General features: G+C 46.2%; 1 protein-coding gene across 6 annotated transcripts in view; it reads right to left on the bottom strand.

Moving 5' to 3' along the window:
• MAP2K4 (mitogen-activated protein kinase kinase 4) overlaps positions 1-18,526 on the bottom strand; it is a 201,001-nt gene that overhangs the window by 13,826 nt on the left and 168,649 nt on the right. For all 6 annotated transcript variants that reach the window (XM_090059218.1, XM_090059219.1, XM_090059220.1 and 3 more), the window contains one exon: positions 16,634-16,761. In XM_090059218.1, the coding sequence (XP_089915344.1) occupies positions 16,634-16,761 (128 nt within the window). The remainder of the gene's footprint in view (positions 1-16,633; positions 16,762-18,526) is intronic.

Raw genomic sequence — 18,526 nt, forward strand, 5'->3', positions numbered from 1 at the left:
GGTATTCATAAAGTGCACCAGATACATGTGCATGGCAATGGCTCCATGGAGGTGTTGTTAGCTGAGGTCCCCAGTGGCTGGTGAGATGAGGATGACTCACCAGGGATACTCAGCCTCACTATGGATGTCCTGTCACTTGGTGTCTGGGTGGGATGTGAGGACAAGTTGGTAGAGCATGCAGTCCACTAGCATGTAGAGCTGGTTGGAATGGGCTATATGAAAGCAGACTGGTTTTTTATCCCCTCGCCTGCTGATGTGGTACAGTGGAACCTATTGAGGCACGGGCCCCATGACAAGCTCCAGGGGGTGCTGGGAGATACCGTAGGTGGGGTCTGCCCTCGCGCAGGATACCGTAGGTGAGGGCAGTTTTTGGCAGGGAAGCCTTGACCTCCTGGAGTAAGTGCAGGGCATGCACACTGTGGACAACTCCATGCACTGAGCCAGTGCAGAAGGATCTGCCCACCCCTGCCTGGAATAATCCAGGAGGTACAAGATATGGGTGATGCTGGCCAGGATCATCCTCCAGCACACCAAGGGAACCCCAGCTGCCAGCACCGCCACCTGTGGATTTTTCAGCATGGCCTTGGCTAGAAGGTCTGTGCCCTGGGCAACCGTGTCTGGGGACCCAGAGGTAGAGATGACATCCCATGCCCTGAGGGGGTATTGGTAGAACTGTCTCATGTGGGGAGGCCTCGCACGTGGAAAAGCTGTTGGTCATATCAGAACCCTCAAAGGCAGTGGAGGAAGGCATGTCCTATTAGGTACCACGCCACCTCGTTACTGTTATGGTAAGGTAGCCTCTGTAGGACTTGAAGGTGGAAGGTGTGGCTCTGGCTGTAGAGGCAGACTAGACCCTGCTCACACTTGCACAAGGAGAGATAAGGACACTTCCAAAGACTCAGTGTTGTCTTGGCTAGAATAAGCCCTGCACCCATCTCTAGAGACTGGCTAGAAGATACATGGTCACAGGCAGCATGTTGAAGTGGTGCCTGAGCATGGACAAAATGAGCTGGTTGATGAGCAGCACCCTCCCATGGAGGAAGAGGCAAAGCAGCAGCCCTGTCCATGTCTGCAGCCACTCAAATACCTTGACCTCCCACTGGTACCAGTTCCCTGGTGGGGAGGGGTGGCTGGGGGACCAGGTACAGCAGTGAGTCCACACTCCAGCAGATGCCCTGGGGCACAGGTGAGCAAGCCCACCTGCCACCTACTGTCAGGCCTGAGCTCGTCCCAGATAACCCGGGCAGAGGAGGCTGATGACTAGATGAACTGGCGGGACTCCACCTACACCAGGCCACCCACATCTTAGACAAGGAGCACATCATTTGCATATGTCAAAAGAACTATTTATGGCTTGGTCCTGGAACACCAGGCCTGCCATCTGCTTGAGGGCAATGGCATAGAGTTAGCCTGACAGAGGACAGCTTTGACATACTCTTCGCCTTAATGGGATGGGCTCCATCATGAGCCTCCAATGCAATGCTGCGGCTAGTAAAGCGACCAAAATGCTGGCGTGCATCCATAGATGCTTCTCGAGCAAATCCCGGGACGTCATTCTCCCCTTGTACTCAGCCTTGGTGAGGCCGCAGCTGGAGTACTGCGTCCAGTTTTGGGCTCCACAATTCAAAAAGGATGTGGAGAAGCTTGAGAGAGTCCAGAGGAGAGCCACGCGCATGATCAGAGGTCCGGAAAACAGATCTTACGAAGACAGGCTGAGAGCCATGGGACTCTTTAGCCTGCAAAAGCGCAGGCTCAGGGGTGATCTGATGGCCACCTATAAGTTTATCAGGGGTGACCACCAGGATCTGGGGGAATGTCTGTTCACCAGAGCACCCCAAGGGATGACAAGGTCGAACGGTCACAAACTCCTGCAAGACCGTTTCAGGCTGGACATAAGGAAGAATTTCTTTACTGTCCGAGCCCCCAAGGTCTGGAACAGTCTGCCAGCGGAGGTGGTTCAAGCACCTACATTGAACACCTTCAAGAGTAAATTGGATGCTTATCTTGCTGGGATCCTATGACCCCAGCTGACTTCCTGCCCTTTGGGCAGGGGGCTGGACTTGACGATCTCCCGAGGTCCCTTCCAGCCCTAATGTCTATGAAATCTATGAAAATCAGTGTCCTGTTGACCTTAACCAGATACTCTGAGGAGGCATACAGCACTTGGAGAAAACCCACAAAGCAGGGACCAAAACTGAATGCCCTCAGTGTGCTGGTGAAGTACCCCTGAACTATCCTGTTAAAAACCTTCTCCAGGTTGAGGGACATGAGGACAAATGGCATCCCTAAGAGCAAGCTCAAGGAGGTCCTGGACCAGGTACAGGCTGTTAAAAACGGTTCATCCCAGCACCGTGTATGTCTGGTTGGGGCAGACATCTGCCAGCATGGACTTCAGGAGCGGTAAAATGACCTTTGCTACAACCTTGTAGTTCATGCACAGGAGGGAGACTCGGCACCAGTTCCTTAGGTTGTGGTGGTGATGTCAAGAATGGTGTCCCACTTCTTGGGCAGGAAAGTCAGAACAGTCCTTCCCCGTCCTCTTTGGACTTGGCCCAGACAGCAGTAAGGTCTGGGCTGAGGATGTCCCAGAAGGAACAGTAGAATTCCATGGACAGCCCATCTTGCCCGGGGCCTTGTTGGTGGAAATCAGGTGGGACTGGAATCCAAGAGCTCAGACAGGATGAGAGGACTCTCCAGCCAATCCCAGCCTGTGGTAGGCCCTCCCACAGAACCTGGTGGGCCTCAGCATTTGTCAAATCTGGTGAAAAGAGTGCTGCATTAGAAAGCCTTTGCCCTTGCATGCAGCTCACCAGGATTCAGGAAGGGGGTTCTGTCCTCTGCCAGGAGGCAAGTGATGTATTTCTTGGTACCCTTCTTCTCCAGAGCCTAGAAGTGGGAGCCATGGTTCATCTCCCTGAGCTGGATCCACAATCGTATAAACACGCCACAAGTACAACAGTCATCCAGAGCCTAGAGCCTTTCCTGCTTCTCCCAACACTTTCCACAGAAGGATGGGTTGTCCAAGTTGGTGGCCAGGTGCCTCTCCAGCTCCAAAACTTCCCTCTTGAGCTGCTGCTTGGCCTCTTCTTTCTGCCGGGAGTGCCCTTGGGTGAAACCAGGCAAAAGACATGGACATGCACCTTCCTCATGTCCCATCACCTCCACACTGAGGGAAAGGTTTGCTGCTGCTTGTGCCAGGCCAGTCAGAACTCCTGGAAGGCTGCTGAAAAGCCCAAGGCTTCCAGTAGGCTGCTTGTTAAAGTGTCAGTACACTGGCCCCAGGCGCTTGGGTAGCAGAGTGACCCAAGTATAGACAAGTTGGTGGTTGCTTAAGAGAGCCAGCCTGATGCCAGGGGTATGAGCTTGGGTGGTGTTCAGTGTGATCCTGGCCAACACCAGGAGTGGTGCATCTGATGTTCCTCCATCCTGACAAAAGTGAACAGGGTGTGTTATTAGGATGGCAGGCATGCCAAATATTCATCAGGGAGTGGTCAGAGATGACCCCCCTGAGGACATCTGTGGTGGCTGGGCTCCACTCCCTGCCCATGCAGCGCTGGGTTTCTAGGGCGATGTTAAGGTCCCCGTCAAGGACCAGGTACCTGTGAAGGCTAAGGATACTAAGATAGGCAGCTGCTTGCCAGTCCAGGCCATCCCTGAGCCCCACACAGAAGTGTAGCATGTTCAGGAGAAGCCCCTGTACCTGAACCCAGAGATGGAGCACGTTGAGTCCAGTCAGGAAGAACATCACCTTGGGTAGATTGGAACAGATCAAGGCAGCCCAGTGATGTGGAGCACCCAAGGCTTATTTTGGTACTCTGAGGGCAGCCTTCCAAATCCACATTAAATTTGTTTATCATCAAAAAGAATGGCAAGCCAAGAAAAGGCAGTAGGATGGGAGACCAGAGTAGGTGGGGCAGGATCAATGCAGTCACCAGCAGGTGCTGTGCCCACTCTCAGAGGCAGATCCTGCCATATCCATGAACACTCCTATGCCTCCCAAGAGGCATGAAACCATCCCAGAAACAAAATTTCACTTTGGCTTCTTAACAGCCAGTATGATGTGAGCTGCTTTAGTCTGTTCTAAGATATCAGCCTTTTCTACTGTTTCTATTTCTCTTTTATGAATCCATTTTGTCAGTGTATTTTGTTAATGAGATACCAAATACTAAACACAGTATTCCAAAAGCAGTTGCATCACAGGTAAGAAAGTTCTTTTGCTAATTCTCTTTGCATCTCCAGAGAGCTGTTTTTGTCAGTCAGAAGGTAGAGCAGGGCGGGAGTTTAAAGACTAAAGGGTTCAGAGTTAGCTTGAAGTAGGCTGTTGCCTACAAAAGCTCATGTCTTTCTGAACCATTGGTCTCTAAAGTTGCCAGTCTGTCCTGCCTTCTGCCTTTCTATATCCGGGTTCTAAAATGGAAAGAGAACAACAGAGCAAGTAAAAACACCAAGAGGATTCTTGGTGAACACTTGGTCCCTACATAAATTTATTTATTAGGAAAGGAAGGAACTAAACAGATAAAGAACATCCAAGACCTAAAAACCATATTATTTGCATACAGAGGAGATGTTGGCAGAGCAGTGTCCCAATGCCCACATGTTCCAGCAAATAAAAAAAACAACACTCCAAAGAAAGAAGCAAAAATGCTTAACAAATTGCTGCGGATGCATTCAAGACAGTCTGATATTGAGAACATTGAGAGCCAGATTCTATTCTACCTTTTAGGCACAAAAGTGGACTTAGGCTTCTAAGTGTAATTCTATTCTACTGTGAGTTCCTGAAAAAAATGTGCAAAGGGTAGGTGGGTCTGCCTCCTCCTTACTGTACTTTCCCCACCTTCTTTCCAAGTCATAAGGGTCAGTTGATGGTGTTTTATGAAAGCAAATGCAACAATGGATTTTTCAGGGACTTGAACAGGTGGAACAGAATCATATTAACATCCCTAAGTCCCCTTAGACACCCAATAGGTAAGTAGAACCTGACTCAAAATGTTTCTTTTATAAAGGATAGGCAAGAAGGGTATATAACAGGCAGCATTTTATTTCCCTTTGGACACTTGAATAGCAATTTCCTAGCTTCATACCTGAGCATTTTTGGCCCTGCCTCTATACTGTGATTGCATAAGCAAGTGTATAAGCAAGCACAGTAGGCTTGCTTATACTGGCTGGGCACATATGTGAATCCTAATTTTGTCCCCAGGAGTTGAGGAGGCAGAGCACTTGCCCAAGAAACTTGAAACCTAAGCCCCTCCACAGTATAAACCTGTGTATGCCCTAACCACCATACCACAGATCAAGTATTACTTGACCATCCTTCCAGCCCTCCTTTGGAAACTGACCCCCGGGCACCTAAGAGAAAGAGATATGTGGGGCCAAGAGGAAGAGACCAAGCCAAAGGGTGTGAGGCTTAATGAAACGGCTACAGCTCTGAAAGGAAGTAAACCCTCAGTTCTAGGAAGGAACCTTACTCCAAAAAAGCTAGTAACTGCCCCAGTGCACTGCTCTTCATCCACTTTATCCAATGATTATTAAATGCAAGAACTCTAAAAAGAGTGTTAGAAAGAAGCTTGAATAACTCCTATCTCTGGCAGTAGTTAATGCAATATACTAGTAAGGCAGAATAATGTAAGCTCAACCCACCTGTGGATGCTGATAATACAAGGAGGCAATTTCTAGATACACCAGACAGAAGAAGAGCTTCTGGGATGAGTTTGTTTCTATTCCTGTGTGCCACACCTTTACTTTAGCCAGGCTTTTGATATGGTCTCCCACAACATTTTCACAATTAAGCTAAGGAGATAAGGGTGGGATGAATAGACTATATTTCATAGACATTAAGGCTGGAAGGGACCTCGGAAGATCATCGAGACCAGTCCCCAGCCCCAGGGAGAGGAAGTCAGCTGGGGTCACAGGATCCCAGTAAGATAAATGTCCAATTGACTCATAAAGGAGTCCAGAGTATGTGCTTGCATCACCTCTGGTGGCAGTCTGTTCCAGGCCTTGGGGGCTCAGACAGTAAAGAAGTTCTTCCTTATGTCCAGCCTGAAATGGTCTTGGAGGAGTTTGTGACTGTTTGACCTTGTCATCCCATGGGGTGCTCTGGTGAACAGGCATTCCCCCAGATCCTAATGTACACCCCTTATATACTTATAGGCAGCCACCAGGTCCCCCCTGAGCCTGCGCTTTTCCAGGCTGAAGACTCCCATGGCTCTCAGCCTGTTTTTCATAAGGCCTGTTTTCCGGCCCTCTGGTCATGTCTCTCCTCTGGACTCTCTCAAGCTTCTCCACGTCCTTTTTAAATTCTGGAGCCCAGAATTGGATACAGTACTCTAGCTGCGGCCTCACCAAGGCCAAATACAGCAGGAGGATGACATCCTGGGATCTGCTTGAGAAGTATCTATGAATGCAAGCCAGAGTTTTGCTCACTTTGCCGGCTGCAACATCACATTGATGGCTCATGTTCATCTCGTGGTCAATCATGACCCCTAAGTCCCTTTCGGCCATGGTGCTAGCAAGCGTAGCACTGCCAAGCCTATAAGCATGCTGCGGGTTTTTCTTCTCAAGGTGGAGTACCTTGCATTTTTCAGCATTGAAGGCCATCAGGTTTTTGTCCACCCATTTTCTGAGCCTGTCTAGGTCGGCCTGGATCATCATCCTGTCCTCGGCTATGGATGCTTTACCCCAAAGTTTGGTGTCATCAGCGAACTTGGCCAGTCCACTTCTGATACCAATGTCCACATCATTAATGAAGACATTGAAAAGAATAGGCACAAGCACGGAGCCTTGGGGGACCCTACTGGTTATGGCACACCACAATGATTGACTTCCCTCAACTACAATTCTCTGGGTCTGACCTCAAAGCCAAATCTCCAGCCAGCAGACTGTGATGTAGCCAAGGCCGCAGTTGGACAGTTTTTCTATGAGATGATCATGGGATACCAGATCGAAAACTTTTTAAAAATCAAGATATATAACGCCAATCTCTTCTGCCTTGTCCAGGTGATATGTCACCTGGTTGTAGAAGGAGATGAGATTGGTCAGGCAAGACCTACCCGCAACAAACCCACGCCGGCTTTCCCTCAGGAAGTTGCCTTCAGTGCATTCAGTGTCTTGTGTAGATGCGCCCAGAGAGACCTAGACAAACTGGAGGCTTGGACCAAAAGAAATCTCATGAGGTTCAATAAGGACAAGTGCAAAGTCTGGCTAAGCAGAAGATCTGCAAAAAAGGACCTGGGGGTTACAGTGGGCAATAAGTTGAATAGAAGCTAACAGTGTGCCCTCGTTGTGAAGAAGGCTAACTAACAGCATCCTGGGCTGCATTACTAGGAGTGTTGTAAGCAAATTAAGGGAAGTGATTCTTCCCCTCTATTCAGCACTGGTAAGGCCATATCTGGAGTATTGTGTTCAGTTTTGGGACCCCCACTACAGAAAGGATGTGGACAAACTGGAGAGAGTCCAGTGGAGGACAACAGAAATGGATAAACAGCTGGGGCACATGACTTGTGAGAAGAGGCAGAGGGAACTGGGCTTCTTTAGTCTGGAAAAGAGAAGACTGAGGAGGGGATTTAATAGCAGCCTTCAACTACCTGAAGGGTGGCTACAAAGAGGATAGAGCTAAACTGTTCTCAGCGGTGGCAGGTGACAGAAGAAGGAGTGATGGTCTCAAACTACAGCAAGGGAAAGTTGCATTAGATATTAGGGGAGGAGTAAAGCACTGTAACAGTGAGGTAGTGGTATCTCCAGAGAGGTGGTGTAATACCCATAGAGGTGGTGGAGTCTCCATCCTTGGAGGTTTTTAAAACCCAGTTATATAAAGCCTTGGCTGGGATGATCTAGTTGGGAATGGTCCTGTTTTGAGCAAAGGGCTGGACTAGATGACCACCTGAGGTCCTTTCCAATCCTAATTTTCTATGATTCTATAAGTTTCCATTTAAGAGAAAAATGAACCAGGATCTTGCCTTAAAATTCAACAAGGCTGTTACTCTGCAATTCCTCTCAAAATCAAGTCCTAAGATAAAATTAATGTAATCACATGTGTAATCCAGCCATAGATTCAAAAACACCTCAATCAGGAGTGATGGTTATGCAGTTAAGACATCTTATAGGAACATGCAGTCCTAAAAGCAAACACTCATGATTTTTTTAGTAGTTAAACTACCAAGGAATCTTACACTGCACTGCACTCACTGGAAGCTCAACAATCTTTTTACATGACTTAAAATGGTACAACAAACTCCCCTCTCTTCCTAATACATCAGCATTTTGAAGCAAAAGAAAATAAATGGAAATAGGAGAGGAGGAAAAATCATTAGAAATCTCTGAAATGTACTGACACAAAAGCAGGAGCAGATCTGTAAGTGAATGTAATAATTTTAAACCTCTAACTTCCTTATACAGGAAGAGATAAGCAGGAAATGCAAGCTGTCAGCTCCTCTGAGATACTCCCCAGGGAGATACACAGCACATGGTTGAAGAACATATCAACTGAAAGTTGGATGACCAGATAAAAGTAAAGTCCTACATGCTGGGAATTATAGTCTTTCAGGCCACAGCTGCTTCAAGAGCTGCTGCATGTCCCCCTGTAGAATTATTTGCACCAAATCTGGCTTGCAATTCAATTCTAAAGTGAACTAGCATGAATTATTACAAGAACTCTCTTCTGTTCCAATACAGACTGGGTACAAGCCTAATTCAACAAGATGGCTTGCTAGCTATGCTATTATATTGCTTCTTTTTGTTGTTGTTTAGGAGATTATTAAAACAAAAGTCTTAAAAATCTGCTATGGGGATTACTCATTTAACATGACTTTACCACTTGAATCATTGCATCATTCAAAGAGTTTCAAGCCAGCTCCTGTAGATCACTGTCCAAATAAGTCAGCTGTCTGAAAGGATTCCAAAATGAAGTGACAGATTGGGAGGGGAATGATATTCCAAAGTTGCAAACTGAAGGATTATGCAACATGTAAGAAACCGCTTTGAGAATCCTGAATAACTATTTTTGGAAATGATATTTAGCAAATTATTGTAAGAAAATACCATCACACATGCTTTTCAAAATATAGCAATCTACAGTATTGTATTGATATTGAATGTATAATAATATATTGTTATATTAATATATAATACCATCTGTGATTAGGAACAGTCAGCATGGATTCACCAAAGGCAAGTCATACCTAATCAAACTAATTGCCTTCTATGATGAGATGACTGGCTTGGTGAATGAAGGGAGACCAGTGGATGTGCTCTACCTTGACCTTAGCAAGGCTTTAGATATGGTCTCCCACAACTTTCTCACAAGTGAGCTACGGAGGTACAGGTTGGATGAATGGACTGCAAGATGGATAGAAAACTGTCTGGATCATTGGGTTAAGAGGGTAGTAGTTAATGGCTCAATGTCTAGTTGGCATCTTTGTAGCTTATTCCTTTTTATCATGCCATTAATTGAATGAACATCTGGCCATGTAACCACTTTAGGAATGATTAACTGGTTAATCACACCTTAAATGTAACATGTAGATAGGGCCTATGAGTAAGAAGAAACCTCTCCCTTGGCATGAGATTCTATCAATGACCATTCTGGAGTTTCATGCAGCATCTTATGAAACACCTGTTCCTAATCATATATAGAGACAGAATACTGTACCAAAAGGTCCCTGGTATTGTTTGCTGCAGGGAGTCAGTTTGTTTTAGGGGGTTAAGTACTAGAGAGAACTGTATTCTGCTCTTTGCCTTGCTCTTGGCCTCTGCTAGACTACCTTGTACAAATAATCATTTCTCCTCCTCTGTGCTTCTGTTTTCCCATCTTTAAAATGAGAACAGTTATTCTAACCTCTTCTGTAAAGTCCTTTCAACCTGAACAATAAGAAATGGTATATAAAGGGATAAACTACTGAAGTTTAACCGTACATACAGAGAGAAAGCATGCAGGTAGTTAATACAGAGAAGCTAATGTCCAGTAATCCCTGCCCTCTTTTTCCCTGCAGTAAATGCCCTAAGAGATGGGACATTATTATAAAAATGTTTATACGAAATTGTACTATTCTTACCTATTCTACCCCAACTCAACTGCTCCTCGATTTCCTGCTTCCACGTAGGTCAACAAAGAAATTTATTTGTGCAGAGTGATTATCAGCAGAGATAACCTTTCTGAAAATGGTCCCTCCTCCCCTACCATTTTTTCACAGAATTTTTTAGGAGACTGGTTTCTGTTTACATTGGAATACTGTTCCTTGTAAGTGTCCCCTTCTGAGGGAGTCTGAATGAAATGGTCTAGACTTCTATGGTAGGAGAATTCAGGCAAAATAATGAAAGAGCTGGTATGGAACCTCTAATAACTGAAGTATGTCAACATAATTAATGCCAGTCATCTTAATGAAAAACTGTTTTTGTTACATGATGGTTGTTTGAGGCCATCCAAAACCCTCTTAAGTGGACCCACAATCATGTGCGGTGCACTAGACAGCCCTGTGCTACCCACCCCAGCTGCTCCAGAACTATGCGGTGCCTGCTCCAATGTGTATCCACTCCATGCTGTATCCAGCACATTACTTGAAGCAGCAACAAGCTCAGGAGCCTGACAGGGAGCAATCCTGAAAGCACAAGGGATGTCCATCCCATCTCGAAGGAAAGGTAGCAAAAGGACACAGAAACCCCTTTGGCTCAGCAGGGAACTTGTGGACCTCCTACATCTAAAAAGAAAGGCTTATGAAGGATGGAAGACAGGAATCACCACAAAGGAGGAGTATTCTGCACTGGTCTGCACCTGTAGGGTGCAAACCAGGAAAGTCAAGGCTGCAATCAAACTCCAGCTGGCTACACATATGAAGGACAATAAAAAGTCCTTTTTCAGATATGTGGGGAGTCGGCACAAAAGCAAGGGTAACATTGAACCCCTGCTAAACCAAATGGGACACCCAGGAAAAAGCCAATCTGCTTATTAACAGGTACTTTGTGTTGGTTTTTTACCAGCCCAAAAGGACCGCACTCCTAGCATGATGCAGGAAGGCCAGGGTGAAGGTGAATTTATACCCAGCATCCGTGTAGACCTTGTAAAGGAACACCTTGAGAGGCTGGACACCTTCAAGTCACTTGGTCCTGATAGCTTGCACCCTGAAGTACTTAAGGAGCTGGCAGGCATCATAATCCAGCCAATGGCAAGGATGTTCGAGCACCTGTGGTGCTCAGGTGAAGTACCCAAAGACTGGAAGCAGGCCAATGTGGTGCCCAACTTTAAGAAAGGGAGGAAAGTAGATCTGGGGGACTACAGGCCAATCAGTTTGACCTCAATCCCTGGAAAGATTTTGGAAGAAATTATTAAAGAGACCATTCTAGACAAGCTGACTGATGGCAACATCCTGGGAGACAGCCAGCATGGGTTTCTTGCAGGTAGGTCTTGCCTGACCAATCTCATTTCCTTCTATGACCAGGTGACATATCACCTGGACAAGGGAAAAGAGATTGACATCATATATCTGGACTTCTAAAAAGCCTTTCATCTGGTGTCCCATGAGCTCCTCATGGAAAAATTGGCTAACTGCAGCCTTGGCTACATCACAGTCCGATGGCTAGGGAATTAGCTCCGAGGTGGGACCCAGAGAGTGGTAGTCAATGGAAGTGAATCATCATGGCGCTCCATGACCAGTGGTGTCCCCCAAGGATCTGTCCTTGGACCCATACTCTTCAACGTCTTTATTAACGATGTGGACACTAGTGTCAGAAGCAGATTGGCCAAGTTTGCCAATGACACCAAACTTTGGGGAATAGCGTCCACACCTGAGGATAGGCTAGTGACCCAGGTTGACCTTGACAGGCTTAGACAGTGGGCAGATAAAAACCTGATGACATTCAATACAGATAAATACAAGGTACTCCACCTTGCTGGGGGAAAAAACCCACATCACACTTATAGGCTCAGCAGTGAGCCATAGCCGAAAGGGATTTTGGGGTTATGACTGACCACAAGATGAACATAAGCCACCAATGTGATGTCACAGCTGGTAATGTGAACAAAACTCTGGCTTGCATCCATAGATGTTTCTCAAGCAAATCTCAGAATGTCATCCTCCGGCTGTACTCAGCCTTGGTGAGGCTGCAGCTGGAGTACTGCATCCAATCTTGGGCTCCACAATTTAAGAAGGATGTGGAGAAGCTTGAGAGAGTCCAGAGGAGAGCCATGTGCATGATCAGAGGGCATGAGAACAGGTCTTATGAAGAGAGGCTGCGCTTCATCCTGGAAAAGTGCAGGCTCAGGGGTGACCTGGTGGCAGCCTATAAACTATATAAGGGGTGTGCATCAGGATCTGGGGGAACACCTGTTCAGCAGAGTGCCCCAAGGAATGCCAAAGTCCAACAGTCAAACTCCTCCAAGACCGTTTTAGGTTGGACATAAGGAAAAACCTATTTATTGTCTGAGCCCCCAAGGCCTGGAATAGACTCCCTCCAGAGGTGGTGCAAGCACCTGCTCTGGACACTTTTAAGAAACGTTTGGACACTTATCTTGCTGAGATCCTTTGCCCTAGCTGACTTCCTGCCCCTGGGGCAGGGGGCTGGACTTGGTGATCTTCTGAGGTCCCTTCCAGCCCTAATGTCTATGAAATCTATGAAAATCTATTAAATCAGGCACCACATACACTGGATCCAGCATGGAGAAGACGTGCTGGAGTGGGTGCTACATGCAGCAGTCCTGGAGCAGCCAGAGCAGATGCTGTATTCAGTGCAGTCCTGGAATGGCTCGTTTGGGACTGTGCTATTTGGAGCACCCACTCACTGTATATGGATGTGGCGCCAACTTTGGCTGCTCCAGCGGTATGCACTGGATCCATCATGAAGCGGATGCGCACTGGAACAGGCATCACATGCAGCATGGTTCCAGAGTGACCAGTCCAGGGCACATGCTGGATCTGACATGCAGGACTGATCTGTGCCCCTGAGCCAACCCATGGACTGACCCCATGTCATTCTTCTGGCCCACAGGACCAGACAAATTTGCCACCCCTGATCTAAATGGGCAGGATGGAAAACTCATTTTTGTCTCTCCCACAGAAAGAGAAAAATGGGGTTACTGAAACAGACACAACCTCACTGCCTGCAGTGGAAGCTGTTCAGCATGTTCAGTGATGTAATGAACTAAGTTTAAAGAGGAAAAGTCCTACACTGGATTAACCTCATAGACATTTTTAGCTTATGAATGAGTAAGGAGAGGTATGTTCCCAGTTGAAACCACTGAAGTATGTGAATGACATCACCAGCATGCCTTTGATAGAAGGGGTTTGTTCAGAGCTCAGGCATCTCTGAGTTATTTGCTATGCTGCTTATGTATGACTCATGGAACCATGCCATGTTGCACTGACTGTCTCCTCCTAAAGCTATTGCACTTGCATCTTTGTTTCTCTAGAAAATCTGTTACTTAATCATAAAACTATTACTGTCTGCCAAACTTTTGAGAAAAAAACAACTGTCATAATTCAAAAGCATTTGAGAGGATTGTAACTGCATGTAGTTTGATCCAGAAACAGTCTAACTGTTTAGTTAAATGACTGAGCCTCATGAGAACTAGGGCACAGGATCAGAAATATAGAGCTGGTGAATATCAAATGTAGCCTTGCTGCTACTCTGTCTGTAGGAAGGGTTCACACAGCTCAGACATTCATGCAATCTCTTTCACACATACCCAAAGTCAGAAGAAGCACACAGTATAGGGGTTTTATTGTTATTTGTTTAGGCGTTCTCTCTTTCAGTACATGCTCTAAATCTAACACATTAGATTTTTTTTAATAGTGACAGGATTTCCAAATGGCCAGGAAAACTGACTCCAGGACTGTGGTTTTTCTTGCTGAGAGAAAAATGAGTTCAAGGTAGCAAGCTAGCTTTATCTCACTGCAGTGTCCAAGTGCTGCCTTCACTCCCGCTAGTGATGCAGACTAACTGGAAAAGTAACATCCATGAAAAAAGCCAGTGATGGAAGTTCCAAATCCAAAAAGTCAGCTCTTTATCAAAAATCTCTAGCCAGTCTGCTTCCACTCACACTATTTCAATTGCCTCTTACTTGCAAGAGTTCCTCTGCATATCACCTGCCCTTGGTGACTTTGCAACAAGCGACAACATCTGAAATTGGATGCCAGTGATGCTCTCTCTTAACACAGCACCATCATGGCAATCCCTTGTAATCAAGGATAACTGTCTTCCATGACTGCCTTATCTGTGTGTTCAGAGATGGCTGACAAAGCCAAATTGGGATCAACATGTTCTATTGCAACTTGGGCATGTGCAGGGTGGGTGGCTCTGGATCCTTGGTTCAGTCAGTGATACACTGTTCCTGTTGCTCCCGCTTTTCCATCTCCTGTTGTCATTGTGAGATTTCAAAGTACTGAGATCCTTGCAGTAAACTCTTCCTTTATTTGGGCAGACCTGGGTGACAGTCACCTATGACCTGATGTCAACATTGCATTTTTTCAAGCTGGCCTTGAGGACATCCTTAAAGGGCTTTCTCTTCCTACCTCTTGAGCATACACCTTGACTGAGCTGGGAGAATAAATTGGGAGTCTGGAGTCAGATATCCCAATGATGTGGCTGGCCCAGCAAAGTTGATATCAGATCATCATCTCAACACAAGCATGACAACTGGATCAGGCTATCAATAAATTGTGCTTGATAAAGGAATGACATAAGATTGGAACACTGGAATTAAGAAAATCAACTCTTTTTTCCTTTTAATCTTGTGGAGCATGGAGGTAGAACAGTTCAGACATCTTGCTATGGCTCTAGTCAGGCCGCAGCTGGAGTACTGCATCCAGTTCTGGGTGCCGCACTTCAGGAGGGATGTGGACAGCATCGAGAGGGTCCAGAGGAGGGCCACTCCCATGATCAGGGGACAGCAGGGCAGGCCCTACGAGGAGAGGCTATGGGACCTGAACCTGTTCAGCCTTCACAAGAGAAGGCTGAGGGGGGATCTGGTGGCTGTCTATGAACTTACTAGGGGGGAACATCGGGGAATGGGAGAGACCTTGTTCCCCCAAGCACCTCCCAGAGTAACAAGAAAGAATGGCCATAAGTTATTAGAGAGTAGGTTCAGACTAGACATTAGAAGGCACCACTTCACAGTCATGGTGGCTAGGATCTGGAACCAACTTCCAAGGGAAGTAGTGCTGGCTCTTACACTGGGGGTCTTTAAGAGGAGGCTTAACAATTACCTAGCTGAGGTCATTTAAGCCCAGTTCTCTATCCTGCCCAAGGCAGGGGATCAAACTAGAAGATCTGCAAGGTCCCTTCCGACCCTACATCTATGAATCTATGAGTTCATGTCCTGTTCTAGATCTGCATCAAATGCTGCCCACTATATGTGGTCCAGCTATAAACGGGTATCTGGTCATTCAGACACAGGAATCAAAGGCAGCTTGATGTGATGCTGGTTATTTGCTCCCTTTCTTGAGTGCCAGTGGCTAAGAAGCTGGTATTCCTTATTAGAAGGAAAGGCTAAGCTGGCATATCTTTTAGGCTAGGGTTTGGTAACTGAAAATCCACAGGCTGGATCCAGCCTGCAAAGCCCAAATATTGGTGGCATCTCAGAAGAGCAATAATTATGTATGAAAACCAGTCCCAAGAGCCATAACTCAGAAAAAAATGTGGACTGAGATTTTTCAAGAAAATCAGCAAATGGAAAACATGCCTAAGGCTAGAAACTGACATCACCTTTGTGCCAACATAAACATTTTTATGGCAGCACAAAGGCAAGGAAACAGATGTCCATGTCCCTTGTTAAATCGCAAATGTTCAAAACGTGGGGCCATGACAGGTGGTATGATTCTATACTACTATTTTACAGCAGATGTCTGCTATGCTTTAAGGTGGTAGAATGCAGGCAGCCCAGAGCTGCCTGCATTCTCCAGCCTCCCCAGGCAGACACTCCTGGGGCGTTAGGGGCCCAAAGCTGAGCACCTAAGGAATTCCCATTCCTGGGGCACACCCAGAGTGCTGTCTCACATGATCAGGCTTCAGCTCCTGGGAGTAGCAAGAGCCTGACCCTGTGGGACAACAGGCAATGTCAGTGAAGTGAGACACCTGTGCCGGGACGCATCCCAGCACAGCTGATCTACTTCACTTGATGACATCTGTTTATACCCTAAGTCCTTCTGACTACTTTGAAAATCACAAACATGGCCTTAAGATGTGAAGAAGATAAGCAGAGTTCCAATGTTTCAGAAATTACTGCACAGAAACTGAGTGATTTCTTCTCTGTTGCTTTTGGTTCCCAGACGTATGTATTCCTGACATAACACAATTTTGAAACATGGTGTCGGGATGAGTGAAATTCTCTGTGTCCCACAGGAAATGCAACACTGGCAGCAGCAGTGTAACCTTTGCTTCTGTTACCTACTGCTGAAGGGAGTTCAGTTTTCATGGCCTGTTTTGCCCAAACTGATCCCACCAGTGATCTCTATCGTTCTTATTTGTATTTTTATTTTCAGGAGCTGGACATGTGCTCTGAGGAAGTGGACTGATACCTTCAGCTTAGCTAAGAAGTGGAAATCCCTTTTGATCTGGGCCAAATCTGAATCTGTGAGCTAGAGGGTGAATCACTCCATACTCCATGCCGCGCACAGCCCATTTGAAAGGACTGCTAATTCCTACTTACTGCCATATATGGTCTGCACCCAGCATCTCTTGTTTTGGCAATGGAGTCGACGAGCTGTCCACTAATGCCAAAGTCACAAAGTTTGATATTCCCATTTCTGTCCAGAAGAATATTGGAAGGTTTAATATCTGTGAAAGAGAGAAATTTAAATAGGTACATAATGGCTGAAGGCTTCCACTCCAAAAGTCAGTATTGTTGCATAGTGAGAGACACCAGAAATCAGTGCCAAAATTCAATACTGTGTTACCTCTGAAGTATGTGCAGTCAGTAGCAGGGGACCCAGAGAGATACCTCTACCTACAGAATCATGTGGGGTGCTCTGCAGACCTGATTTTCCTTTTATATCTACCACTGGAAAGCTTTTCCAGTTTATCAATTTTTATAAAAATATGAGAGTTCTGCCCACAGATGTCTAAAATATTCCCTATAAATATTACCTGACAAAGAATGCCTTACATTTGAAAGCTTATCTAATTTTGGAACAACTGTGTGGGTGGGATAATAAAAGATATCACTAACAAAAATCAATTGCCTCATGAAATATTCCATGAAATTTGGAATTGATCAGATGCGTTTCAGAGCTGGTGTGTTATAGACAGGGAACACAGACTTGTCTTTCAGCAGTATGTAGAGTTTCTCTCTCCTTGCCTACCTAACACACATCAGAAAACCTATCAGAGGCAAGCAGCAGGTGGTTCTTACCCCAATATAGCCAGTTGAAGTCACTGCTATACCCCCTCCAAAGCGGTGGTTTTGCTACATATCACTAGCACAGTGGTTGCTTGTAAAATTCAAAGCTAAAAAGGCATGTCAAAACTGAGGCTTCTTCCATTCTGTTAGTAACACATTAATTAACAGCCTCACTTAGCTGCTCAATGCCTAAGTAAAAATCCTTGTCAACTGCAATTCAGCTGGCAAAAATTTAGCATTTAAGCAAATAAAAATATGAAATGAAACATTTAAAACATTAGAAATCCTGGATACACAGAATTTTAGAGTTCTTCTTAACAGCTCACCAACCCTGACAATTCAAGCGTGTCATGACAATTAGTAATTCAGACAATAACAACTCTGTTTCCACAGCTTTTGTCTGCACAGAGCTCGGCTCCAGCTCTGGATGCTTTCCACCCCCCGACAGGGGCTCCTCATTACACTGGATGGGCAGAGAGCAGCTGGAGCAAGAGCTCCAGGCACTGGGCAGAAGCTGCTGGTCTAACGTTTCTACCCACCTTTTAACAGTGCTGCATAGTGGAGCAGGATCAGGAGCTGTAGGTGAGGAGAGCAGAACAGTCCTGCCGAGGCCACTCCTCCCCTTCCTCCCCCCCTCCCACTCCTGCTGCACCACTCCAGGTGGTGATGGTAGTGGGTAGCTTTTGCCTGGTGGCTTCTGCTCAGAGCAAGGCTAAAGCTTGGAGTGGTAAGGGAAGGAGTGGAAATGGGAGGGTGAGGAGCCACTGGAGGTGAAGGGAAGCTGCACGCTGGCTGGGCTTGGCTCCTCTCACCTCCAGCTGTGGCTACTGCTCCTGCCCCGCTGTGCAGTGCCACTATGGGCAGGTGGAAGCTTTAGACCAGTGGCTTCCGCCCAGTGCCTGGAACTTGCTCTAGCTTCAGCTGCCTTCTGCCTGCCTGGCATGATAAGCAGCTCCTGCAGGTGGGGTGAAGGAAAACAGCCAAAGCTGGAGTGGCCCAGGTAGCCTGTGTGGCATGCAGCAGATAAGGGAGGGGGCAGGTATCACAGCAGCAGACAAGGCAAGAAGTTTTCATTTTTTGCACTTTAGATGTTAAAATAACATGGACGTCTTTGAAAACAATGTGTAAACAAATACTGTGAACAAACATATTTACAGGCTTTATTTATATAACTAATTCATTAATGGCATACAATTTATACTT

This window comes from Crocodylus siamensis, chromosome 8 (genome assembly GCF_052110815.1).
Source record: "Crocodylus siamensis isolate JL-2025a chromosome 8, ASM5211081v1, whole genome shotgun sequence".
NCBI lineage: Eukaryota > Metazoa > Chordata > Crocodylia > Crocodylidae > Crocodylus > Crocodylus siamensis.